Genomic DNA, 24,747 nt, shown 5'->3' with positions numbered 1-24,747 from the left:
TAACCATAAAAAGGCTCTCAAAAAGAACCCCAAATCATATTTGAAGCTGTAGGAGGAAGAAAAATGAAAACAAGCAAATTGTAAAATGATACTAGGTACAGTAAGCCTTTTTAAAGCAACAGGGTAGGGAGATAAAAGATATTGAATAAGAGTTTCCTGCCTCATTGAACTACCTTAAAATAAAGAAAAAGGAAACTCATTACTCAGCAAGTAAATGTAATAATGCAAATATCAACATTGCTATTGCAAAGAAATAAAATATAGCTCAGATGACAGGCTAGCTTTACTATTATTGAGATGCTTGGATATTATAGTCTAGTAGTGGTTAGACATTTCGACTAGATGTGTTCTAGCACAATCTACTTCACTCAGAGAGGCATAAAGCTTCAACCTAAGAAAACACACGCTTAACTACCTAACTGACTAATGCTTATCTGACGCTAGCAGATTTTGGAAGCAAAGATCATTAGATTTCAGGTAGTTACTAGCCAGATGACTTAAGCAACTTGTATCCAATTACAGTATATCTAGCAGATAGCTACCCAGCCTTACTACAAAAACACTTAAGCACACAGAATCCATCATTTCCCTTGAAGGGAAAGCCTACGTTCCAATAATAAATTTTACTTCTTGTCGAAATATCATGCCTTATTAAAATCTGAAATAGTCTAAATTAAATTCAACCGGTTCTTGTTATTTCTTTCCTTGCAAATAAAGAAAGCTCTTTATTAGCTTCTATTCCCTCTAAAAACATCTGCAGAATATAATCAATTTACTTTTCAATTTCTGATAAGCTAGTATACTGCACTCCTTTTGTCTTCCACTTTAAGGTCATTTAATTCATGCATTAACTTTGGCAGGCCTTTTCTTTTGCCCCACATTTTCAGTATCCTACCAAAATGCAACCTTACTGAGACGGGGTTATATTCTAGTGTCAGACCCCCCCCGATGTTTACGGAGAGGGGCACTTTTTACTCGCCCTTCTTCACTTAATATTTCTTATAAGAAAAGATTGCACTGTTTCCATTTTCATGGTACATTATGACACATGACTTTATGATTCTTGACACAATGAGAATAAGCCAGTAACAAAAAGTCAAGAAAATCAAAGTGCTTTATATCTTTTTGCTTTAATTCTCATTAAAGAGCTGTCAGCCAAATAAACAATTAACAGTTGCCAATAATAACGGGCGAGACTTCAGTGTCAAAATTCAGTCTAGAATTAAAAAAAAAAAATAATAATCACTTTCTAGGCCTGAAAAATTTACCTTAAAACACCTACAGAAATAATAAAAGCAAGTTAAGAGACATTACGACATTACACTCAATAACATAAGTTCTAGAAGACTGGAAAAGAGAAATTACAGTCTCTGTCTTTTAGAAATGGAAGAAAGCAGACATGCAAAAGGAAAAGGAATTATAAACCAATTAGACATCTCAATCCCATGAAAAATATTAAAACATACAATGAAAAACCAAACAAAAGAATAAATGGTACGAAAATCTGTTCCTATAGGCTCCTGTATCAGATGTAGTGGTTAGGTATGAGGCCTAGAATAGAAATTATGGTGTGTTTTGGATTTAGCAAGACTTTGACAGTGTTTCACGATACGTTTTCAGAGACACTAAGGAAAGAAGGTCTAGGATATCTTGGTCCGACTTGCAAACCCTTGGAGTGGCTTCTGTCTACTTTTCCACAGGAAGTGGCAGGAAACAAGCGTATAAAGCTGTCCAAATAGTAAAAAAAAACACCTCATACATCTTTTACAGATGCCTAGACTGCTGTTTTGGGCAGGAAGGAGCATCTTTAAGCAGCCAGCCACAACCGCATTTCCCACTGCAACACAAGCAGCATTAACCTCTGCAATAAGCACTGGAAGGCGTTCAGGTGTCTGTCTGCCTGTGGGAGGAGCTGTGGTGTTACCTGTGAGAAGGACAAGGTCGGCCCTAATCCAAAATCTGGATGACCTTGATCTAGCTGAAACTTTTGTTAAATAACTTTTCTATCTAGCTATGCGGTTAGCTAGATATGCTATAGCAAGCATATCAAGAGGATTTCATAGAAGTCTCTTCTAGGCCTAGTACTATTCTGTATTTTCATGGATGACTGGATAATGAGTACACTTGTGCATTTATACACAACAGTATCATGCTGGGAGAAGCTGAAAGCAGACTGAGGGGACAGCATTTAAATTCAAAATTGTCTGAACAAAAGAAATTGATCACCCAGTGAATGAATAAAAATATACAATGCAAACTCATATATACAAAACATAAATAACCAGCTACCAAAATTAGGAAAAAAAAAAAGGAGACCAAATGGCTGCTGTATTATGCTAGGAGATAATCATTTTAAGGCCACCAGAACCTCAAAGTAATCACAGATAAAAGTAATCACATTTATTGAGAGGCGATCTCATAAACGTGTACAAGTATCTGAAGGGGGAGTGTCAAGAGGATGAGGCCAGTCTCTTCTCCGTGGTGCCCGGGACAAGAGGCAACGGGCAGAAACTGAACCACAGGAAGTTCCATCTGAACCTGAGAAAAAACTTCTTCACTGTGAGGGTGACAGAGCATTGGAACGGGTTGCCCAGAGAGGTGGTGGAGTCTCCTTCGCTGGAGATATTCAAAAGCCGTCTGGATGTGATCCTGGGCAATATGCTCTAGGGGACCCTGCTTGAGCAGGGAGGTTGGACTAGATGATCTCCAGAGGTCCCTTCCAACCTAAACGATTCTGTGATTCTGTGATAAGGGACTAGATGCATTCTCCCATTTCTGTATTTACGTTAACTGACATAAGGCCATCAGTTGATACAGATATTCAGAGGAGTCACACTTCAACATTTACTGGAAGGAGGAGGAGGAGGAGGAAGAACACTTTCTAAAGCAATTAATCAGGCAGTGCAGGAGATGCCAGGTAGTTCAAAAAACACATGTGCTTTCCAAGCAAATAAAATAATGCTTATTTAATGTATAAGAAATGAAAAAATCTGTCTCATAAATAAAAAGGAAGGTCCAGCATCAGGAGGAATAAAGTAATAAACTTTTGTGATTACAGGTAGATCTAAAAAAGTTTTTCTAATTTTTACACCATCATGACTTAAAGTTAAATACTTTTTCCATTACAAGCTTTGGACTTCAGAATGGCAAATGTTATTCACGGTCATAAATTGATCTTCCAGTTTCTTAAAATTCCACCACTCTAGATTTGTCCTCTCAATCAGTGTATTTACTGAAATGTGAAGTCATCTAAACGGGTTAATTGCCAGTAATCAGATTTCCATCTAACTTAGCTACGTAATTTCAACTCTCTAATTTGTGCACTTAACTACCGTAGGTATGCATACAAATCAGCTAGTTAAATTCACTCACATCGTTCCCACAACATCCTCAGCACAGACATGTCTGCAAATACAGGCTGTATTGCTTTAGCTATACAATAACATTGTATGTAGTTCCTGTTACTGCACAGCATTCTAGTCTTAAAAACAGAATTTTACATTGGTCAAGCTCTTTGAGGACCAGAATAAGTTTCACTAGTAATGCATCTCTATATTGTATCTGTATATTCACATCCACATCAAGCAGTCCTCCAGCATAGCGTACCATTAAAAAAGAAGGCATCTCTTAACGTAGCAGTCAGTCAATGGCAAATGTGTAAATAAGGACTTGTTATGTAGCTCAAGAAAAATAAATAAATTAAAAAAAGGAACAGAGCACAACTCATTCTTATGCAGACCTCTTGGTACTGGGAAACTGACTGCTTTAGAAAAATGACCATAAATGAGATTTGTCTTCCTAAATCAGTTTGGTGAATTAGAAAATTCTACTCTTTGTCAAAGTTTGGCTAATCCTATGCCCTGGTAAGATCTAGAGGCTTTTAAGAGCTACCATGCACAAGTCAAGACGGTAAAGACAGACTGCATACAATTATGCCAAACCCAAGGATACAGAAACTTACTTTCCACCAGAAACTGAATTTATCAGTTCAGCTTACTGACACTTTCTGGAATTATGTTTTATACAGGCTTTGAACTTGGCCAAAAACCAGTCAAAATAAAATAAAATAAAAAATAAAATTAAAAGAGAACCCCCTGCTTGTCTACATTTTAAATGGACTGCGCTGTTTCTATTCTGCTTTGAGTCTTAATAACAGCTATTTTTTATAATGAAGACTATGATTGTGTGAAAATGATTATAAGGGATTAATTAGCATAGTAAGAAATATGCGCAGGACTACTCTAAAGTTATGTGAAATGTATTAAGCATTTCTCAAACCTGTCCTCATGACTATACGATGTTTATCTACAAAACACTTCATTAATCTTCCGCTTAAGAGGTGCTCGTATGCAAGTAAGCATACATGGTTAAGAAAGACAGAATACCATGTTTCTTTCAAAGAAGCAGTGCTTATATATAAATTTAATCACAAAAAAGTTTTTAGGGATTCCAAATTTAATCACAAAAAAGTTTTTAGGGATTCCTTACTAAATCTTATACATATATTAGTGGGAAAACTATTGACTATTTAATAACTTTTGCCACTTTGACTGCAACCAGTAATGCACTGTTAGAACCTTTCTTCAAAGAATAATTCAGGCTGGAATTAACCTCTAGAAAATACCCAGTCAAATCACCCCCCACTCAAAGCAGATCCATGAATATCAAGTTGCCCATAGCCTCATCTAGTCAAGTTTTGAATATCTCCAAAGGTGGACATTCCACACCCTCTCTTCTAGTGTTTCGTCACTTTCATGGTGAAAATTTTTTTCCTTATATGTAATCAGAACTTTTCAGGTTGTAACCTGTCTCCGTTACCTGCCATTCTATCAGTGAGCACCTCCGAGAACAGGCTGGCTCCGTCTCCTCCATACATTTCCCATTAAGTATTGGGAGACAGAAATAAGAGTTCCCTCAGTCATCTCTTCTTAGAGCCAAATGAACCCAGTACTCTCAGCCTCTGCTGGACTTGATTCAGTATGTCAATATCTTTCTTGCACTTAGGATCCAAAACAGGCCTCAGGCCCATGACACCTTAAATTAAAACTTACCTCAGCAGGGAGCTTGTGCTTTGTCTCATACAAAGAACGACAGATTTTCAAAATTTCATTTCCTGTCTTCTCTTTTTCCTCAGGTGGGCATCTCTGTAGCATAACAGCTCCCAGTTTCACCCAAGGATTGTTCTCTCTGCATGATCTGCCCACCAAAAAATAATAATAAAAAAAATGTGTAGTTATTTTTAAAACAAATTAAAGTATAATCTTATGAAAAAGAGAGAAAAGGTTTTGAGACAAGTGACCATCCTGATGATATTATTCTTTCAATGCAACAGAGAAGGTGAAAGTATTTTCAATTATGACATGCTGTAACGATCCCTGAGGATTCATGCCAGATAAAAATTGATCAAACTGGAATAGCATAGGAAGAGCCCCTGATGGCTTTATACCAGACGAGTTCCCAAACAGAATAGTATTGAGGGAAGGGTGATAGGAAACCAGAATTCCTAATTTTGTTCGTCTTGATCACAGTTTAAAAGCATCTGTCTCTGAAATGTTTGCCTCTTGTTTCCTAGTGGAGAAAAAATTTTCAAGATTCAAATGTTCTTTTTCAAGTCCAAAAAGTACAAACAAAAGTACAAACCAAAATAAACAAACATCCTTTTTGTTCCTAAAAGCCCAGATTATAGCTCATCCTCCGTGCTCATTATAGCGTGCAGGAAAGTGAAGCACTGTGCATCTGTACTTGCCCTTTGCTAGGCAGGGACGCAGACACACTTGTTGAACTATTTAAAATACCCTTTCCTTTTCACATAGGACTTTACGCAAAGTCAGCCTCTGACAGAAGACAGACGTTAGATATAAGTAAATACTACCCTGCATGTTGGCAAAGGCAACATTTACTATAAGGTTTTGCTGCTGGAGCACATCTTGACCTACAGCTGCTATTCCCGGATCAGAGACGCTTCACCACTTTTGTTAGCGATATGTGTGCTTGCTAGGACAGGATGCACTGACAGAAAGGAGTAGCAGAACAGAGCTTTCAACTGAGAGCACGAAGCATGACACTGGAACACGTCCGCCCTGCCATTTTGTTAACGTAGATTAAGTTAACACATTTCAACTCGCATCTACAAAGGGCTAAAATCATGCACATCACAGCAGCTTAGATGGTGATCAAATTGAGCCACAGTAACACAACCACTGTGATCATCTGTCCATAAATTTAAGAAGGAATAAAAAAAGGTTGTTTAAAATCAATCTCTTTAGTCCATTAATCAATATCCCAAAGACATGGGAAATTTTTCATTTTAGTTTGGGGCAGGAGGGGAGGGAAATCACAGCAAGATTACTCTTATAGGTTGGTCTGGAATTCAGTGTAAATTAAGATACTTGTCCAGCACCTCGGGGAAGGAGCTGTAAAGTGCTCTGAAAGTGTTGCTTTTTAATGGTATTATTCAGCAGCAATTGTTGAAAATAACAGTAACTGCAAGAATAAGAGAAGAAACCAGATCAGAGAAGAGAACGCTTGCAGCCAGGCCAAAGATGCAGAGACAGGAGTAGAAAAACAACTGTCAGCGACAACTGAGAGAGAGATGAGAGAAAATTCAGATAAAGAAGGCAGAAAGGAATCAAAGATTTTCCTGATCTTTGCTAGGCCTCAAACTTGTAGCACAGCCTCTGCTTCTGGCATGAGTAATTCCAGGATTTACAGAGCAAAATAATTCAAAATAATTAAATCAAAATAATTAGAAAGAAATATAAACTATTTTCAGCAGACTGTGATAAGAGGCAGCTCAAAAAATTTAACAACCTGCTTGGCAAGAGTTTGTGAAATTAATCCTGTCTCCTATTGAGGTATACAAAAGACAGCTGTACCCGACTATTTTTAGAATTAATCATACTGGAGGTCGTGAGATTGCGGGTGGAATGAGGACAGAACGTAATTTTTTGGAGCATTACTAGCAGTTTAAGACATGCTTTGAGTCAAATTCATTTTGATGACAGCACAACTAAAATTGGTTTGAAAACACTCTTGCACACCAAATACGTTATTTCTGTGGACAAAGAAGTACACTTTTGTATACGTGGTGCACATAGCCTGGATTTAAATTTAGGATAAGTCTCGGTAACAAGTACTGTATCCTTTCTTCCCTTTAGGCTTGTTCTAAGCAAAACAAAACCAACCTCCAAACCGTATCTGACTGGGGAACCATGATAACACGAGCCCACACAACTAAGTAGGGGAAAAAGTAATACAGAAAAAGCATTCAACTATCATCGTGCTATGATGTATGTTCTCTTAAAGCACTAGAAGTGAGCTAGAAACAAGGACTTTCAAGGAACAATGAGTATTCTTACTCATACAGGATTTATAAAGTGCTTCATCAGTTCTGTAAGTATTGTTAGTAACAAGCAAAAGAGGTAATGAAGAAAAGCAATGGGACTCGAAACACACAGAAGACCCCAGGGAGTGCACAACGTTGCTCTTCGGTACATTTTCATATTGGGGCAAATTTTTCCATTGGGAGGAAAAAACACCAAATGAAAAAAGTAACTACAGATGCAACATTCCTACAGGGGAAAAAAAAAAAACAAACAAACAAGAAAAAGGAAAGAAAAATATATCCCTGTCATGTCTTTCACGACATGCAGCCTCAATTCTCTTCTCCCCAGGTAAAACATTCCTAAGGCAGGGAAGAGAATAGATGGAAAGTTCTTTCCCACCCTGTTCTGGTTTTACAGGCCCTGTTAAATAAACAGCTATTAAGCTAATAGGAACTGACCTCTGCCCGACCCCCCCCCTCCCCCCCCCCCCCCCCCAGGTAACTGAATCTTGCCAGGCCTCAGCATGGAGAAACAGCAGGTGCCACAGGCTCTCAGTCCCAGGGAGCACTCTACAATGCTCAAACAAAGGATCAGCGAGGAACCACTTGGAACAAGGGTCCAAAAAAATTGGACTGGTATGACACGGTAATATTATGGTGTTTAACTGGGAACCAGCACACCCACTGCTGTGGCCAGGTACAGTATGGTCCCGTACCAGACTGAGACGCCTGTCGGCGGGGTTACATTAAGAACTTTATCTTATCATCATCCAGCGCTGCTTCACACAACGTTGGGGTACCCTTCCTATATTCCTTTCCCATATTCCCTGTTAGTTGATTTGTGTTACTTATTTGAAGCTTCATGTACATATGTGTAAATAGTTCAATATACTACATTGTTTGCATTGTGTTGTATTGCTAATTAAAAAGTGTTGTAAATAAAAATGTTGTAAATCCGCTCATAAAAGTAAGAATTCCTATACTGCCACCTGAACCTATCCTTCAGTTCACAGATTCGGTCAAATAAATAACTTTCTTGTGAGGAGGAGCAATGTTTCTCCTCTGGTGTGGCTGCCCAGCAAACCTGGACCGTGACAGACCCTTCCAGGCTAGCAGACATAACTGAAGAATTGAAGAACAGTAAATACAAAACAACTCATCTGATTAACCTGTGTATTTCTCTATTTATTACGAAAAGAAAAAGTGAGGTGGGAGGAAAAAAAAAAAAGCTTTTTTTTTTTTTTTTTTTTTTTTTTACTGTCAGGGTGTTCAAAAAGTGGAACACGCTGCTCAGAGAGGTTTGTGTCAAAACCACGATTATGCAAGTGTCTAGTAACTACACTACCTCCTTTTAACCCTAAGTGAGCCCTGTGTAAGTGTTCTGAGTATTTTGTGCTAGTTTCCACAGATCTGGGAACTAAGATGTATCCCAGCTACTGAAATTTAGTCTACTGTCAGTTGTGACAATAAATCAAATTTAATCAATAATTTGTTTTCTCTACTTCACTTTTCCTGGGATATCATATCTCCTCAAAGATAGGATATTGCAAATCTAGAAGACTGTTATCATCCAGTTTGCACTGAAGGTTGTACTACGCAAACAAAAAATGCAAACGCTTGTGAAACAGCCCTTTAGAAAGGCTGAAGGAACAGAACACAAAGTGGGAGGTAAAATTACATAATTTTTAGTTTCTTCTGTTACTGAGCAGTAGACAAGAATGGGCTATTTATAAGGAAGGTTCTCCTTTCACAAAATCTTCAGGTTTTCTGTTCAGCCCAAGGAGAAAAAGAACATTGCTAATTGTATTGCAGCAGTTTTTCACTTCAGTCTTTGTTCCCAATTTTTCCCTTCTTTTTTCCTGAACTCTAAGCACAATTTTGAACAGTTTGACAATTACCACACGCCGTGAGGCATCAAGTGTTGAATCATACAGTTAAACCAAAACTAAAAAGGAAAGTTGGAATATGAATTTGTGACAGATCATGCAGCAGATCTCGTAATTTTTAATGCAATGAGGACAATTTCTGGCTCATAAAACTGTCATAAAGAATTTAGATTAATTATCCATAAATTTCAAACAAACTGCAGGCTTGGAGGTGAATAACCCTTACAGATTACCTTCTAATGCACCAGTTCTTTACAAGTACACAAAAGAATTACTTTTCATAAAAAAGATATTCTGTAACTTTTCTTACAAATCAACGTACAGAAACACTTGGGGGGATGTAGTCTTCAAGTTCAGATGGGTGGCAGTCAATAGCCCAAAGTAATCCAAAGATAGCATAATTTAGTGTCTCTAACCTAACTACTGTCAGATGAAAGATGCCAAGTGGTACTAGGCAGCCAAAAGATATACTAATATTACTGCTCTCCTTGTAGGATACATCTGCCTCTATACTGTAACATAAGATTGCATGTTCCTTTAAATCTTAGACAGCAACATCAGTTACAGAATAGAGCAGTTAAAATTGTCACCTTTAAGTATGTTCAGAAAGTCATAGACAAAAAACAAAGACTTGGTACAAAAATAGTACAGTCAAGAGGCTCCAAATTAACACCTTGTAATAAACAGTTTCTAAATGGGTGCAATACTAACTTTTTAAATAATTATTTTCATTTCATATTGTTGGGTTAGGATTTCCTGAGCATATTTGCCCTAATGTATATTCTTTGCTTTTGGATAGTTTATTCAGAGACAGAAAGAACAGGCAGTGGATCTAGAAAAGAGATGCACCATTGCTTGGCAGCGTTACGCAGGCCTTCTACAAATTGTCTGCTGTGACTGTTTGAAGACTAGCTTTCCAAAATATTTCTGTAAAATACAGCTCTGACTAGAAAAAGCAGCCAGAGACAGAACTTCTTATTCCTACTTACAGGTTTTCTACATACTGCCAAAGTAAGAGTAAACTGCAAACTTTAAATTCAAGTACTTAGAAAAACTTTGTATGCAGTAGTTCAGGCAATAAAATGGTTCTCTGCCTCCTGCATGATACATGTGCATATACAGGTTTTAGAAGAAACAGACTGATTCAGTTCTGCTCTAAACGCACCATTTATTTTTCCCAGTAAGACCCCTTCAGAAAGGTCATATTCCCCTTACACGTTTGAATTCATTGACTGGAAGCTGCACGATCATATTAAGTGACAAAACTTAACACTATTTTGTTGCATGACTGTTTGAAAATATATTCACCTGTTGCTCATTTCCATAGGTGGCCAAGCTTGAAGGAGTAAAACCAAGTGCTGAAACTCAGACGGACTATGACTAGATCGCAGAAGTCCCAGGAAAAGTTCATACCTTTTTTCTTCACTTTCGATATCTGTTATTTCTACCTGAAAAAAACAAAACAAAACAAAAATAGAAATGGAACATTTAAAAATAAAGGATTTAAGCAAATCAGCAAACTATTGGGGTGAAGGCCAACACTGTTGTAAAACATTTCAGGAACACAGCCCAGGTGTTTTCCTGGGAACCTATTTTATTATCTCTCATTTCCAATAACATGCAATTAAAACAGGAAAACACAGATGGGGACAATGAGAAACGACTTAGGTATACGCTCTTAAAACAGCATGAAGTGCACAAAGCAGATTCATTGATTAGTTCAAAGGCTCTTATCACTCTGTGTTCTTCTAACAACTGAAAATTCCTTAAATTTCCTTCTCTCCATATGTTTGGTTTGTTTTTTTTAAAGAATTGGCAGGTCTAGTACTTCCCTAACATGCATTATTTTCACTGGCATGGGAGAATTCAGTATTTTTATCTAAATTTACAACATCTGATCTTTTCAACCAGGAGGAGGAGTCCTGGAAGCAGATTTTAATTTCATTTACTCAACAAAGAGCTTTTGCTGACAAGTGCCGTAATATTTCTCTATAGAGGTGTTCTAAACTAAACAGTCAAAAAACCTCACCCCAAGAGCCAGCCACCGGGAACACTGTCCAGCTCAGTTTGAAACCTGAAGATTCTGTCAGACCGTGCAGTTTCCCTCACGCTTTCAGCTGATGACAGGTTCTATTAAACATAATTACTGGCTGCAACACGCATGGTAAAAAGTGCACGGTAAAAGGTCTGGCTATCGAAGGAAGGCTGCTATTAAATGAGAACCAACTTGCTATTAAATGAAAAGCAGTTTCTGTTTAAAAGTTTGGCTAACACACCAGGAAGGCTTTCACAAATGAAACAGCTATTTGCTGTCCACCTGACATATGAAAGTTCTCATAGTTTAAAAATGATTTCTTCCAACAACAAAACGGCTTCCTCTATGTCATTACACATTCTAACACTGAATTTCCCCCCAAAACTTGGAAAAGTTCCAGGAAAACTTCCAGTTTCATCTTATGATTCAGCTGAAGATACACAGCATTAAAAGTTGACTTTTTTTGTTTTAGTCTAAAACTAGTTATAAGACATCAAACATGAAGAAGGCTTTCCTTAGTTCCATAGCTACTTAAAAAGATTAAAGATCACATTCCCATCATTTTCAAAGTGACTCTGATACATCAAGGGCAAATTTTTCAAAGAAAGTTGGAAGACAAAGATTGCTGGTGCATTTATTGAGTCGCCTACATAATTTGTGGCTTTAAAAGATTCGCTGTTGAAAACCATTTGCTCTGTCTCCACGGTACATCTGAAAGCACCGCATATTAAAACATTCTAGAGAGTGAAGAAATGTTTCTGAGATCTGTCCATTTAAAATACTTAATATACAAACTTAGACATTCTCTGTACTACAACTGTCACACAGCAGAGATCGAGCTACCAACTTGTGATACCCCCAAAATTCCCTCTGTAGTTGCTCACAAAAAAAAAAAGATCATCTTCAATATTTAAATCACAAGGCTGAAGATAGTACAAAGAACAGGAAAGGGTAAAAGAGACAGGAGACATCTTAACCACTAATGATCAAAAACGTTTAGCAGTCTAGCAAATTATTTACTAACTAGATAACAGAATCCTTCACATTGTTCCATCTGTCCCTAAACTCCTTTTCAGACCACTAGCTCTTTAAATATTTAGACTACACAGATAGCATTCTGGAAGGTCCACTGAGTACATTTTAGCTTATCTGCACAAATTGCATTTTACTTCAAAACAGAAGTTGCATGTTCAGTTCTCTCTAAACGGTAACAGCAAGAAAAGGAAGAAGTAGCACAGACAATTTTAATATTAAAAGCTGAGAAGAGCTGTCACAGAAATTGAGCCATTAGTAGGAGAGAATAGATCAGATACCCTAGTCAACATGAACTGAATTCTAATAATTCTGCTTGATAAGGCATCTTTTACAGACTTAGGTTTACATTTTTCATGAGGTTAATTAATATGTTATAAAGCAGTGTTTTGGACAGCTGGATGCTTGCTTACAACAAAACATATATTAATATGATCAAAGTGAACAACAGTATAATGAGAAGGATTAACTTGCTATTCTTAAACATCGTATTTAGTTCTGCAACATTTCTTTTTACAATCACCTTTCACAAGTCTCCACTTTCCCACTAAAAGTAATAAAGTTAACTTTACATAGTGCTATTTATTAATATTAAAAAAAAAAAAAACAAAACTACTCAAATCCACTTTTTATATGACATTTTAAGTGGACTTCTACGTATTGTGGAAACAGGTGAGATGAGAAGGTGGTAGTATCTTTTAATGCCGAGAATAGCAAGTCTGTATACTGGTAAGACTAAATGCAACTTAAAGTGCAGCATTAAAGATACAGGAAATGGAAGGTTAATGGAAGAGCAACAAATGGAAAATATATAATTATTAAAGGGTAGATGACAAGTATGTTTACATTCCAAAAATGACTAGCTTTATTCTACTCTAACCAACTTCACCAGCCCTCTCTCTTTTTTCTCAGTGCATCTGAGGCTTCTGCAGCACCTGAGAAAAAAGCTGGGATTCAGATATAAACTTATACTTTAGTGCCAAGAAAGCACAGCCTATGTGTTTGTGACAATGCTCACAGAGCGAACTGTATTGGGAATATTTTTTGAAAAAATATTCCTGTGTTGAAAATTCCATCAAATACATGACAATCCTGTGAAGATTGTGCATGCTTCACACTAAATGTGATAAGGAGACCCACTGAGTTCAGTGAGATTGTTCCCAGTGTCTAAAACTGCACCTTTGTGAAGAAGCTGCGTTTACCTTGCACGTGTGTCTTTGCACAATCAAGAGCAGGACTTTGACTGTCGTCACTAGAAAAATCCTAACCAGCAAATCAAAAGTATGCACCGGAAAAAACAGAAAATAAAACATTTTAAAACTTCTTTTCAAGATTATTCCTATAAAACATAAAAAGGCCATATTTAAGTTAAATATTAATAAAATACACAAAGATAGATGTTATCTACTATTAATTAAATCAAGAAAGTGCCTGAAATAGCTTCCATGCTATTTCTGTTTGACTGCCAGAATACTTTGTCCTGTCTCTAATTCTTTCCTAAAGATTTTCCAGAAATTAAAGTTACAATCAAACCCCCCAGAAAGGTACTTTCTTGCTACAAGAAAGGAGAAAATTCATTCAAGCCACATGTTGCGATGAGATTTTTTTGTTATTACTTCTTTCACAATTCCTACACGTTTCACATTCACGTCAATCAAAATATCCTTCTGTGACAACATGCAAATGCAGTCTAGCATACGAAAAGACTCCAAAAGGAACAAAAAAATCCCCAGGCTTTCTTCCAGGGCTGCAAAGAATTTGAGGATTACCTAAAAATTCAATCTTCAGTCACCGCAATAAACAAACGTTCCTATATGCATTTATTTCAAGAGATTTCATTAAATCTGTGCTAGGGGCCCTGGCTGGAGTCCTTGCAAAACTGACGGAATATAGGGGGGAAACAGAGGCTACTCAGCCTAAAGTACCGACTCCTCTCTCCCTCAAGCACCACAGAAAGACTAACCACCATAATATGGGTGATGACCTATGAAAATAAGGTGATCCCTTGCAAAACCACCTGGTCCTCCAGCAGCAATCACAAGAAACAATGAAATAACATTTTTGTGACACGTGAGCAAAGTTATTGTAGTTTGGCATGGCAAAATAAAAGCCTCGGTTTAATGAAGCTAGGCCTTAAGAATAGGAACACAGCTTTTCCTCTGTACCCTGTCCTCTTTCGGAGGGTGAGGGAGAGGATGGAGAGGGAGTAGCCACCTCCTGGAGCAAAAACAGAGGAGGCCCTGTGTTAAAAGGTAGAAATTTTATCTTAACCCAGAGGTGAAAACTAGTCAAGATGATGAAGCTGGCAAGGTTACAGTTAAACCTGTTGCTTTGCTGTAATAAAAGAACAAAACAGTTAAAAGATTAAAAGTTTCATTTTGAACTGAACAGTCTCTTATCCCTAAGCTTTGAGGAGTGACTGAATGATCTGTTCAGGTGACCCTGAATGACACAACGCAACAGGACGCTCCAATTCTACAGGTATGATCTTCCTGAAAGCCATGGTAACGAGATACTGTAATTAGCTTTTTCTCATTTTCTCCTTTTCAATATGAATAAGTTGCCATGAACCGTTCAGACCCCTAAAAGTCCAGGGGCCTGAAAGGAAGAATCGGACACTAAGCAGAACAATAAGGAAAGTGTCTGGCCCGCAGCAAGTCAGTAAGAGGTACGCCTGAACTTCAGATGATTCCAAAGGAGCATGAAATAAGCCCCCGCCGAGCCCCTCTCTCCCTAAAACCCCCCAAATACACCCCTAGGTTTTGTGCTCTCCTTGACAGAGAAGCACAGCAGCCTTCCTGTTTTTTTATCAGGATAAAAGGCTGTGCAAGCATTCACCACAATGGGGAAATCAATTATAGGAATTAATTTTCGAAATAATACTCATGGTAGATTATGAAAACAAATAAATAAAAGTAAAACTTTATGCTAAAATGTTAAAATACACAACTTCATTGTCAATAAGGGACTACTTGTGTCTAAAATCAAGAACATGCCAACAGCTGTATAATAATGCTAATGAACCGTAGAAAATATTATAGGAAACTACCAAAGCCAAACACAGGTTATATGAATAGCACAGAATGTGCTTAAAACTGTATTACATACTAACAGCTGTTTGAACAAGCGCAAATCTCTCTTAGTTACGCGTTCTCCTTGTGAGCACTGCTTTCACCTCTTTTCCCAGTTTCTTCTGCTATTCATTGGCAGTGGTCATGATGGCCCATGAAGGAATATCTGACTCATCCCAGATTACCTCTGCTTAATAAGGAAGTCAAATTCCGTCTACCTTTCTCAGATATTGACCAAGACAATAAATCAACCAAATTTCTTTCAGGAATTTCTGAACGGAGTGAATATTGTAACTCTGGTCTGTAGCAGCTAGGCATACTAAAAGCCATAACTCAAATGTCTGTTTCATCTGCTATTGGTGTCTCTGAGCATAGCCACACAATATACCGCACTGAATCAGGTTCAGCCATGACAACAGCTTTTTTTCTTAAAAAGTAGTTACGGTCTGCTTATCAGCAGCAGATTCACTAGACTCAACATAGCTCATATTCAGTCACATACAGGGACAGTTTTTATCTTGCTCTTATTTGTAAATCAGAGAAAAACTAAAACATTTCCTGAAAAATTTGTTGCCGGAATCCAGCTATTTATCAAACAATTGGCCACAACATCTCAGTTCTGACATCGTTTTGCTAATAGGAAGTTACATCAGACAAGATTCCTACAAGTGTCTTAAAACATTTGGTTTTATGTATAGAATATGTGAGGCATACAGGTAGGAGTGCTTTTACTGCTACAGTATAAATAATAAAAGGAATCTGGCAATCGGTTTAGGTATTTCTCATCTTGTCAACGCTGTATTGCCTGAGCACAAATATACCCTTTATCTGACTTCTGCCATTCTAAGAATACTTGCATTTGTGTGTTATTTACACCCAGTACTGAAATAAAAGCCTAATGCAGTTACAATCCCTCCTCAAATAAAACTCCAAAATATTCTGCCCGAGGACAAAACCTTTCACAAAGATTTATATAGGTCTCCTCCTTATATTACTGCATGCCTAAAAGGTTGAGACCTCTCAACACACTTCGTCCACTTTCCAGGCATCAAGTTTTGAATCATCTTCTTATTTTACAGGTTTGTTAATTGCTTTATAGATATTCATTACGTTATACATGGAGTCACAGACGAAAAGTTCCCTCAAAGTTTGTGCCATAGCTCTTAGAAATCTGTAATTTTGTAAAAATTATAAGATTATACAACTTAAAGAAAGATAATGTTAAATACAAAAGTGGGATTTCACACATCACTGATAAGACTTTCGGCATGGTAGTCGACAGGATGAGTTGTTTAGCTTGTTATATTATCCAGCTCTTGCAATGGAATTTAGTTTAAATCAGCACGTACAGCTGCAGTAGTATGCTGCTGTATGTAAATTGTGTCCCTGAGGCACAGAAATCAACATATAAAGTTCTCCTAATCCTAAAGGACAGAGACATCTGATAGAGTTGCAAATGCTGTACTGCTTAAACTATATTTGAGAATCTGACACTGACCAACTTTGCAGATAATCTAGAGGGAGCTCTTTTTAAAAAGCTTAAGTGTTAATGAGAGGAAAACAATTCCGTTGGAGACATCCCCTCTCCCTCCCCGACACAAAATACAAGATGCTGTCTACTTATATAGGGGATGCTGAGCAGGAAAACTAAAGCAGATCCCTGCACCTCCCCTTGCCCAAGGAAATCTATTCAGCAATTTACATTTCTATTCTCTGCAAGCATGACGGAGCCATGGTCTTCATTAACATATTTTATTCACTACTAATGTTCTGAGGAAAGAATTGATAAAGGTGCTGGCCGTTAAAGAACCGAGATGTAGAAATCGCAAAAATATTTTCTTTCATTATAATCGCTTGCGTTGTTGAGATAAACGACATCAGTGCTTAAAACCAATTCCCTACGTGAAAGGCAGAGATATTTGTGGTTGGTATCCAAGAGCCACAACCAAAAACCTACTGATTTGCATCATTATAAAATCCATTTTATTACATCCACCAGATTGTAAATGTAAACATCTCAAGATAATTTCATGTTCCTCTCTGCAGTGTAAATTTGAATTAATAGGGCATTAAAAATAGAATCACTAAGCAGGCATTTGAATAGGCCCTTATTGCTACAATACATTCTCAGTTCATTCAGACTCCCACTAAGTTTTTATTTATTCACCCCATCTCCAGCGCTCGTGGTAGAGACTTCATCTATGCTGTGTTTTAAAATAATAGAGTGATATGAAAAGATTTTACTCAGACTCAAGACAAGGAATGCTGATGCTAAAGCTTCCACTCACTAGACAGGGCTTAATAGGGGTTTTAAAGGCAATGACTGAAAGGACTGATAACATCTTGAGAGAATTTCTGCAACTGAAATGCCAGGGTGCTGTTCATCGCACAAAAGTACAACAGATAGTCTTGCCTTAAAGAGATTATAATCTAAACAGGTAAATCAAGAAAAGAAACACTGCTCTTCCTATACAAACATGTCAGAGAGAGTCGGTCATTGAAAAATTTAATCTTCCTACCTTGTGCCTCAATCTGCTGGTATTCGCGTGGCTGCCAAAAAGTCTACCTCCAGCATAGGGTTGCAAAGCTAAAAACTTGTTGCAAAGGACATATAAAAACTCTCTTTAACTCGCTCTGAATCTTAAACTTAGTTACCCATTATATGAACACAAATGTGAAAAACTATCAGTTTAAAAAAAAAAACCAAAAAGTTGTATAACTGAAATAATATAGCTATTCATCCTGCAAAGGTAATGTTAGGAACTTTTAAAAGCTTTTTACTTAGTTATTTCGTTCTCTTCAAACTGTTTCAAGATGCTGGACACCTTGCCAACCTTTACGTTAGACATGTTCCATACTTGTGAAACGAGGCAAAAACACAAGCACATATTGAAATATCTTAGTCAAAACTCTCATATTTCAGAGCAACAGTAAACCCTTTTTAAAGGCAAATCCACAAGCGCTGTATTCCCAAACACTCTTGTTAGCATCCCATTATTTCTAAACCAGGCTGCCTGAAAGAAAATAAATCTTTTCAGGATGTGATCAAGAGGGAAATCCTCAAGAAAACAACAGAGACAGCTTGGAAAGAATAGTAACAGATTTGGAAGCATAAACATTATTGTAACCTATTCTAATAATCTACATATCACTATGCATAATTTTATCAAATGATTTTTCACTAAACTGTTTGAGAGCTAGAGTGCTTCCTAACTGAATCTTTTGACTTAAAGATGCCAAGTAAACAAGTTTAATATCTTTCTGGTAAATTATTCCTCGCTATCACTTAGAAGGCAATCCTTCATAATCTGACTTTATCCAGATTCTACTTGCTAGATCATGCTATGGTAACACTTGAATTTAGAGCTTGTCTACACATAGGATTGTTCCCAGTTCCTGTTCGTTATTAACTTCTGACTACCCACAGAAGAAGGCACTGTAAGAGGTAAGTTTCACATATACTTGCCTTTCTCTTATTCTTCCTTTCCTGTCTGTGGCCACTGCTGGAGACAGAACACCGGGCTATACGGACACTTGAACCGAAGCTGTATGGGCATTTTTATGTACTCGGACATCTAAATAAAATTTTCATCACGAAAAGAAAGTGGGCCCACAACATCTTGTTATATGCAGCTTTCAAAAAAGTGGAATTGAACACAAGGACTCAAGCAAGCCTCCTATTTTCAATCTGTGAGACTTGTACTCTCACAATGCAACTGAGTGTGAGTACACAGGTGAGCTGCTGCAAAGAAAACGAAGGCATGACCTTGCCACACATCAGTAATTTAATCATAACTGTGTAATTCCAATTCTGTGAATAAAGCAATGCATCTTCTCAGAAAAAGCCTCAATACTTCCACTAGTAAAGCAATCATATCTGCAGGCATTTTTCTTCATTCATTCCATTTACAGAGTAAGAGAGCCTCTCACAGTTTTAAATGGTTTCCTCATTTCATTCTTTCATTTTTATTAATTTTCATATTTATTTGTACTAAGATGTTTGGGACACTTAATCTGTTCAGGTTCTATTGATTGCTCTCTCATATAAGCAAATTCAATGCTATCACAGCTGTTTAAATAGTGTGTTAGAAGTCAATGCGATTTCAGTGCTAACACTGTGCTCCCTCGCCAAAAACAACCGAGGGAAACAAAGACAAGTCATTTAATTCTCTATCTGAGCTGAAAAGCAAAATCAAAGTGGAATTATATAACTGTTAATCTAGATCTGCTTTGAATTTAGGCATCCTCTGCTTCTTATAAAATAAGCACCAAAAGGCTTAATTTTTCTTCTCCAATAGTACAACTGGAGACAAGGCGGCTGAAATACAATGCTCCGAGACCTTAGCAGTGGAAAAGTTTCACAGCAAAAGATAATTCAAACCGACTATTTTGACAACGCAGAATGCCATCTTAACCTGAGGAGAAATCCACTTTTCAGAGGAAAAGAACTGATCGCAATTACTCTTCCTAAGCCCATCTTTATTTTTGAAGCAAGGTTCCCAAGTGAGACATGGAATTTAAACCATGGAACTAAACTAACAGCCATAAATGAATGTTTAGGGTAATATGTATAAACAGCTTTAAGTTATTATTTATATACAACAAGGTCAAGTGAAATTTGCTTCTCACAGACATATTCTATAGACTTCACTTTCAACTTAATATCATCTTGCAGTTTCTTCCCCTCAATATTTATGCAATTTTTAAAGTTTAAACAATGTACAATGGTACAATACCTTTCACTCTATGTCCTAGCACATTATCGTGTACAGGGTAAAGGACATTAAGAAATATCTTTAAAATAAAGTATTTAGATAACACTAAGTTTTATATACCGTAAATATCCACACCATATTTTAGAATTATTTTATATATATATATATATATATATATATGTATATAAATATAAAGGAATTATTTTTTTTATATATTTTATAATATCTACGTATGTATAGGAATTATTTTAGCTAGCTAGATAGATAGATAGGAATACTGCCAAATGACTACTATGAGGAAGTGAAATACACTGCCGTCAACTCCAGTACTGGAGTTGAATCCTCCATAAGGGAGCTGCGACTTATTTTATCACCTCCTATTTTTTGGGAAACCTATGAAAATTTTTACTTTTGAGAAAAATCATGGAAAACTGTGGTTTAGATGATAAAAAAAATGTTGGTCTATTCTTACCACTGTGAATAGGAAAAGTTTAATTTGAAAATTGCATACATACAACCAAACTGTAAACTTGACGTTTATGATCCAACGTCAAAATTTGCCATGAACGAAGTTATACAGAAAATATTCATATGCTGATTTATGTCATTTGGGAAGTCCATCTTTCCTTTCGCATAGGTGAGTTTTGCCTTCTCAGAAGTGTATTTCAAATATATTCCCCTTATGGCAGAGAAACCTGTCAGTTCTAAACGCTACTTTTTCATCTTATTTATTTCATCCACTTAAGCTTATATGTAGACACAATCCTAATAACCATCTGATTTGGATTTCAATAAATAGAAACATATTATATGGAAATTATGAGGGGGTAAATCACAGCTGAGACACTGGCAACTTCCCAAAACTGTTTTACTGGGCTCACGAATGCCCCCACAGCAATGAAAGAATTTGGAAAAATATCATAGGAAAATACATGATCTGGTTTTGAGAATGGGCCAATTCTGCAGATTAAATTCCCTTCCTTGAAAGGAGCCTTTGTGAAGATATGCTTATGGAGCAATCATAATTAATGAAAAGCAATAGCTTTAAGGAAAAAATCGGTAAATTTGTACTTTTTCTGGTGTAATTCAGTGTACCTTCTCCACTTAAACAAACACACGCCAAAAAAAGCCCCACCACATTCAAAGTACTGTTGATTTCCATTGCTAGGGGGAATATAACTCGAGAGCAGTGCAAAGGCCTAGGTGACAATGCCGCCTCCATTTGAGTTTAAGATAAGCAAGCAGACAACAGTTCTCGATGGAGCTTATTCTGAGTCTCGAACAGAAGCAAGAAAGAGAATATAGGCTACTCTGACTTGGACTTAGAACAGCTACTGTTTGACACACCAAGAAGCAGTGTCTGCTATCAATATGAAATCTTGTTATAGCAGGAAATAAACTTAAAATGGAAGTCAAAGTTTTGGATGGCAAACCCAATGTTCACAACCCACATCTGGTCAGGCTTTCTTGCACTTTCCCCCCAAACTGGACACGCTATATTAAAAATTATTACAAATTAATAGTGCTTGCCACACTTGAAGGCCTGCTGCACACAGTTACTGCAGGGATGTGATCTCACAAGCCAAATCATGCTCAGATGGAAGTCAACGAATAGGATAAGTACACTGATGGTATTCAAGTTTACTCAAAAAAAAAAAAAAAAACCACAAAAAGTCTAATGGTGATGAATTAAACAAAGGCTCAGCCACATGTTGACCTGCCTGTCTTGTAGAAGTACCTAAGAATTTTTTTTTTCCCCCAAACTCATTTGTATATTGTTTAATCCCCTTTCTGCTTGATATGCAGCTCAACTTCACTGAGAAATGCACATAGATTCAAGTAAACACAAGTGCGTTCTCGAATGCATAAAAATGCATAATGTGTGCAGAAAATAAAATCCATTCATTTGTATTCTACAGGAGACTGCTCTGTAAATAAACTTCAGCACAGACAAAACCTCTATAAGAAGGTTTTACATAGATTGAGAGATGGATAGGGAAGGGCAAAGAAAGGAAAAAAAATATGTATTTAGAAGAATTATACAGCTAGACAGATAAAACTGTAAGAAACAAGATTAACATACATGTTTTTTAAAATGTTCATTGACTAGGTGTCAGCTGATAGGTGAAAACTTAGATCTAGGTAAAACATGGCTAAAACTAACATCTACGCAACATGCGGGATTTCACAACATGTAATCCTTTTTACTTGTATGTACCAGCTACTAATCGCTATTCCCTCCTTTGCAAACAATTTATATATAGATATTCCAAATTTGAAATAGAAGAAAGGTGATGGAAGATGCAGCCTGAAAATGATAAGCTTTTACTCCTTAAAAGCGACTTTTGACTTTAAGCAGTTACATTAACGTCAGCCATTTCTCCCCATAACTCATGTAAAATGGCTCTTCAGTCTACCTTTCTGATCATCACTAACATTAAGAAGCAGTGCATGCGCAAGCTCCCAGTATTCAACTGCATGTATAATAACTGCTGTCCCAAAGAAAGTCTCCAATTCTTGCTAATAGAGGAAAAACAATTAACAAAAATTCTTCATTCAAATGAACACTTGTCAAAATTAATTTTCCCAAAGTGTCATCATGCAGATAGGTTAACCTGACAAAGTAAACGCTGCATTTTTGAAAAATAACCACCCAACAGAAACCAAAACACTCTTCTCTTCTGTTGCATAATCAGAATAATAATGCAATAATCAAAGCAGGTAGGCGACACTATGCAGTCGTCATACTATTTGGCATTATGCATGCAGTGTGCTTTTTTCCCCGTCATTTGAAGTAAATTGCAAATCACTTAAAATCCACACGATCAGAAATAAACAAGGACCTACGCCCTAGGCAAAGCGGGCTTTCAGGCTTATAACATGTAGCAAAGTGAAGAAATATATTACAGGCAGCATTTCTCCTAACTAATTTGAAAGGGAAGGGCATCATGCTGCAGAGGAGCAGATATTACTTGGGTTTAGCATAGATTTCACTGCTCTTAGCATACAATCAAAGAATATGGGTTTATTATCTTAATCAGATTCTGTTGCTTAAGCATAAAAGTAGTGCAGTCCTTCATGCTGAAGATTATTCTTGGCTGAGGAGAAAAGCCTCTCTATAAAGGAGTTGAAAATCTGAACTTCACTCTCATTCACTAGGGAGAACTTCTGGCCCTATTCTGATCCAAAGAAACATTGCTTAAATTTTCAGAAAATCTAAAAATCTAGGTCTGATAAGCACAGCATTTATTTGGCAGGACATAACTTTGTGAACTTTTAGCTAACAGTAACAGCGGCCATGCTTCTAAGTTTCCTTAAAATATAAAAGATGCAGGATTTTTCCTTCCCTCCAGTTTTACATAATTTTCTGTGAAATCCTGTTGTCAGAGGAGATCTTTGAGGGGACCTAAGGAACCATCGAGGCTGTACGCCCACACAGAATCTTACTTGCCTGCAATCCACACACAAGCCAGACAGATTTCTGAACTGGAAAACAGTGTGGAAAAACTCCTTCTTTGTTATCTCTTAAGAAATAGGCTGATTCCTTCAACGGCTAGTCCTGGAGAAATACAAGGTAGAGTCATTCTGAATTCAGTCTTTGAAGTTATTTCACAGATGTTAATTTAAAAAGGTAACAACAGCTGAGTCTGAATAATAGCGACAATATATTCAGGTTCATCCTCCTAAATATAGGAAGAAAATCCCCTTAAATGGCACATTCATGCAAAATTTTGTGCTGATGTCTATTCCGGACTTGAGTTTACAAATAGAACAGAACTTTTTTTTTTAAACAGGAAAAAAACCCCTAATAGCTACTTAAGCATCAGACAAATTTACATTTTAAAAAGCAGAAAGGACTAGAGTTTATATACACTGTTTCTAAGGGAGGTTAAACACAAAGTGGCTATTTTTCTTAAGGAAAAAAAACTCTCTCTCAACAGCTAGTATGAAACGGCAACAAAGAAGTACTTTATAAGTACACAGGGTGACTCCTCAGATGACACAGAGTTTACAGATCTCTAAAAGATACTGTCAACTGTTAAGTAGATTGAAAGAATAAGACAGACTGCTTGAAAAAAGCATGAAATCAACTGACCACCATAATTATTAATACATTACATTAGAATTCCTTTAAGATATACATAAAATAACGCTTAAAGAAAAACAGCTTAACAATTTATTTACATTCTCAAAAGGCTTTTAACGATATCCCTGACTAGAAACCACTGAAGAACTTGAAATCTACTGAAAAGGGCCCGAACAAACAAACAAACAAACAAACAAAACAAAAAACAGAAAATCCAGTCTAGGATCAAATGGTAAAAGGTAAAGAGCAGAATTCCTCATGAGTTTATGACTGCCCCTTTGCTTGTAGACTAGCGGATTCCTTGGGAGGACTACAGGCACTGAACAGATAAAACCATGGACAACTGAGCTATTTTATATTAGTCAAGAGCTCCGTAGCAAGAAGCTTCCAGTTGACTTAAAAATTGAGTTAAGTAAATGGCCAAATAAACTAAGCAAATGGCCACACAATGGCAAATATGGCTATCATCTTTTAAAATACTCCAAACCAACCCCTTCAAGTCAAAACAGGAACCTGAGTCTCACTGTGAAAACCTGAGAGGCCTCTGTTCAACGTGCAGCTTGCAAAGAGCAAGCACGGCACCTGAATGCATAAGGA

The 24,747-nt window shown here is 36.9% G+C and overlaps 1 protein-coding gene across 3 annotated transcripts in view; it reads right to left on the bottom strand.

The window, feature by feature from the left end:
- The window catches only part of NBAS (NBAS subunit of NRZ tethering complex), a 187,445-nt gene that overhangs the window by 12,443 nt on the left and 150,255 nt on the right, over positions 1-24,747 (bottom strand). For all 3 annotated transcript variants that reach the window (XM_068937157.1, XM_068937158.1, XM_068937159.1), the window contains 2 exons: positions 10,519-10,658; positions 5,052-5,196 (listed from right to left, as the gene is read on the bottom strand). In XM_068937157.1, coding sequence (XP_068793258.1) covers positions 5,052-5,196; positions 10,519-10,658 — 285 coding nt within the window. The remainder of the gene's footprint in view (positions 1-5,051; positions 5,197-10,518; positions 10,659-24,747) is intronic.

This window comes from Struthio camelus, chromosome 3 (genome assembly GCF_040807025.1).
Source record: "Struthio camelus isolate bStrCam1 chromosome 3, bStrCam1.hap1, whole genome shotgun sequence".
NCBI classification, from domain to species: Eukaryota; Metazoa; Chordata; class Aves; order Struthioniformes; family Struthionidae; genus Struthio; species Struthio camelus.
The sequence above is the reverse complement of the archived record's forward strand: the minus strand, read 5'-3'. Positions and strand labels throughout refer to the sequence as shown.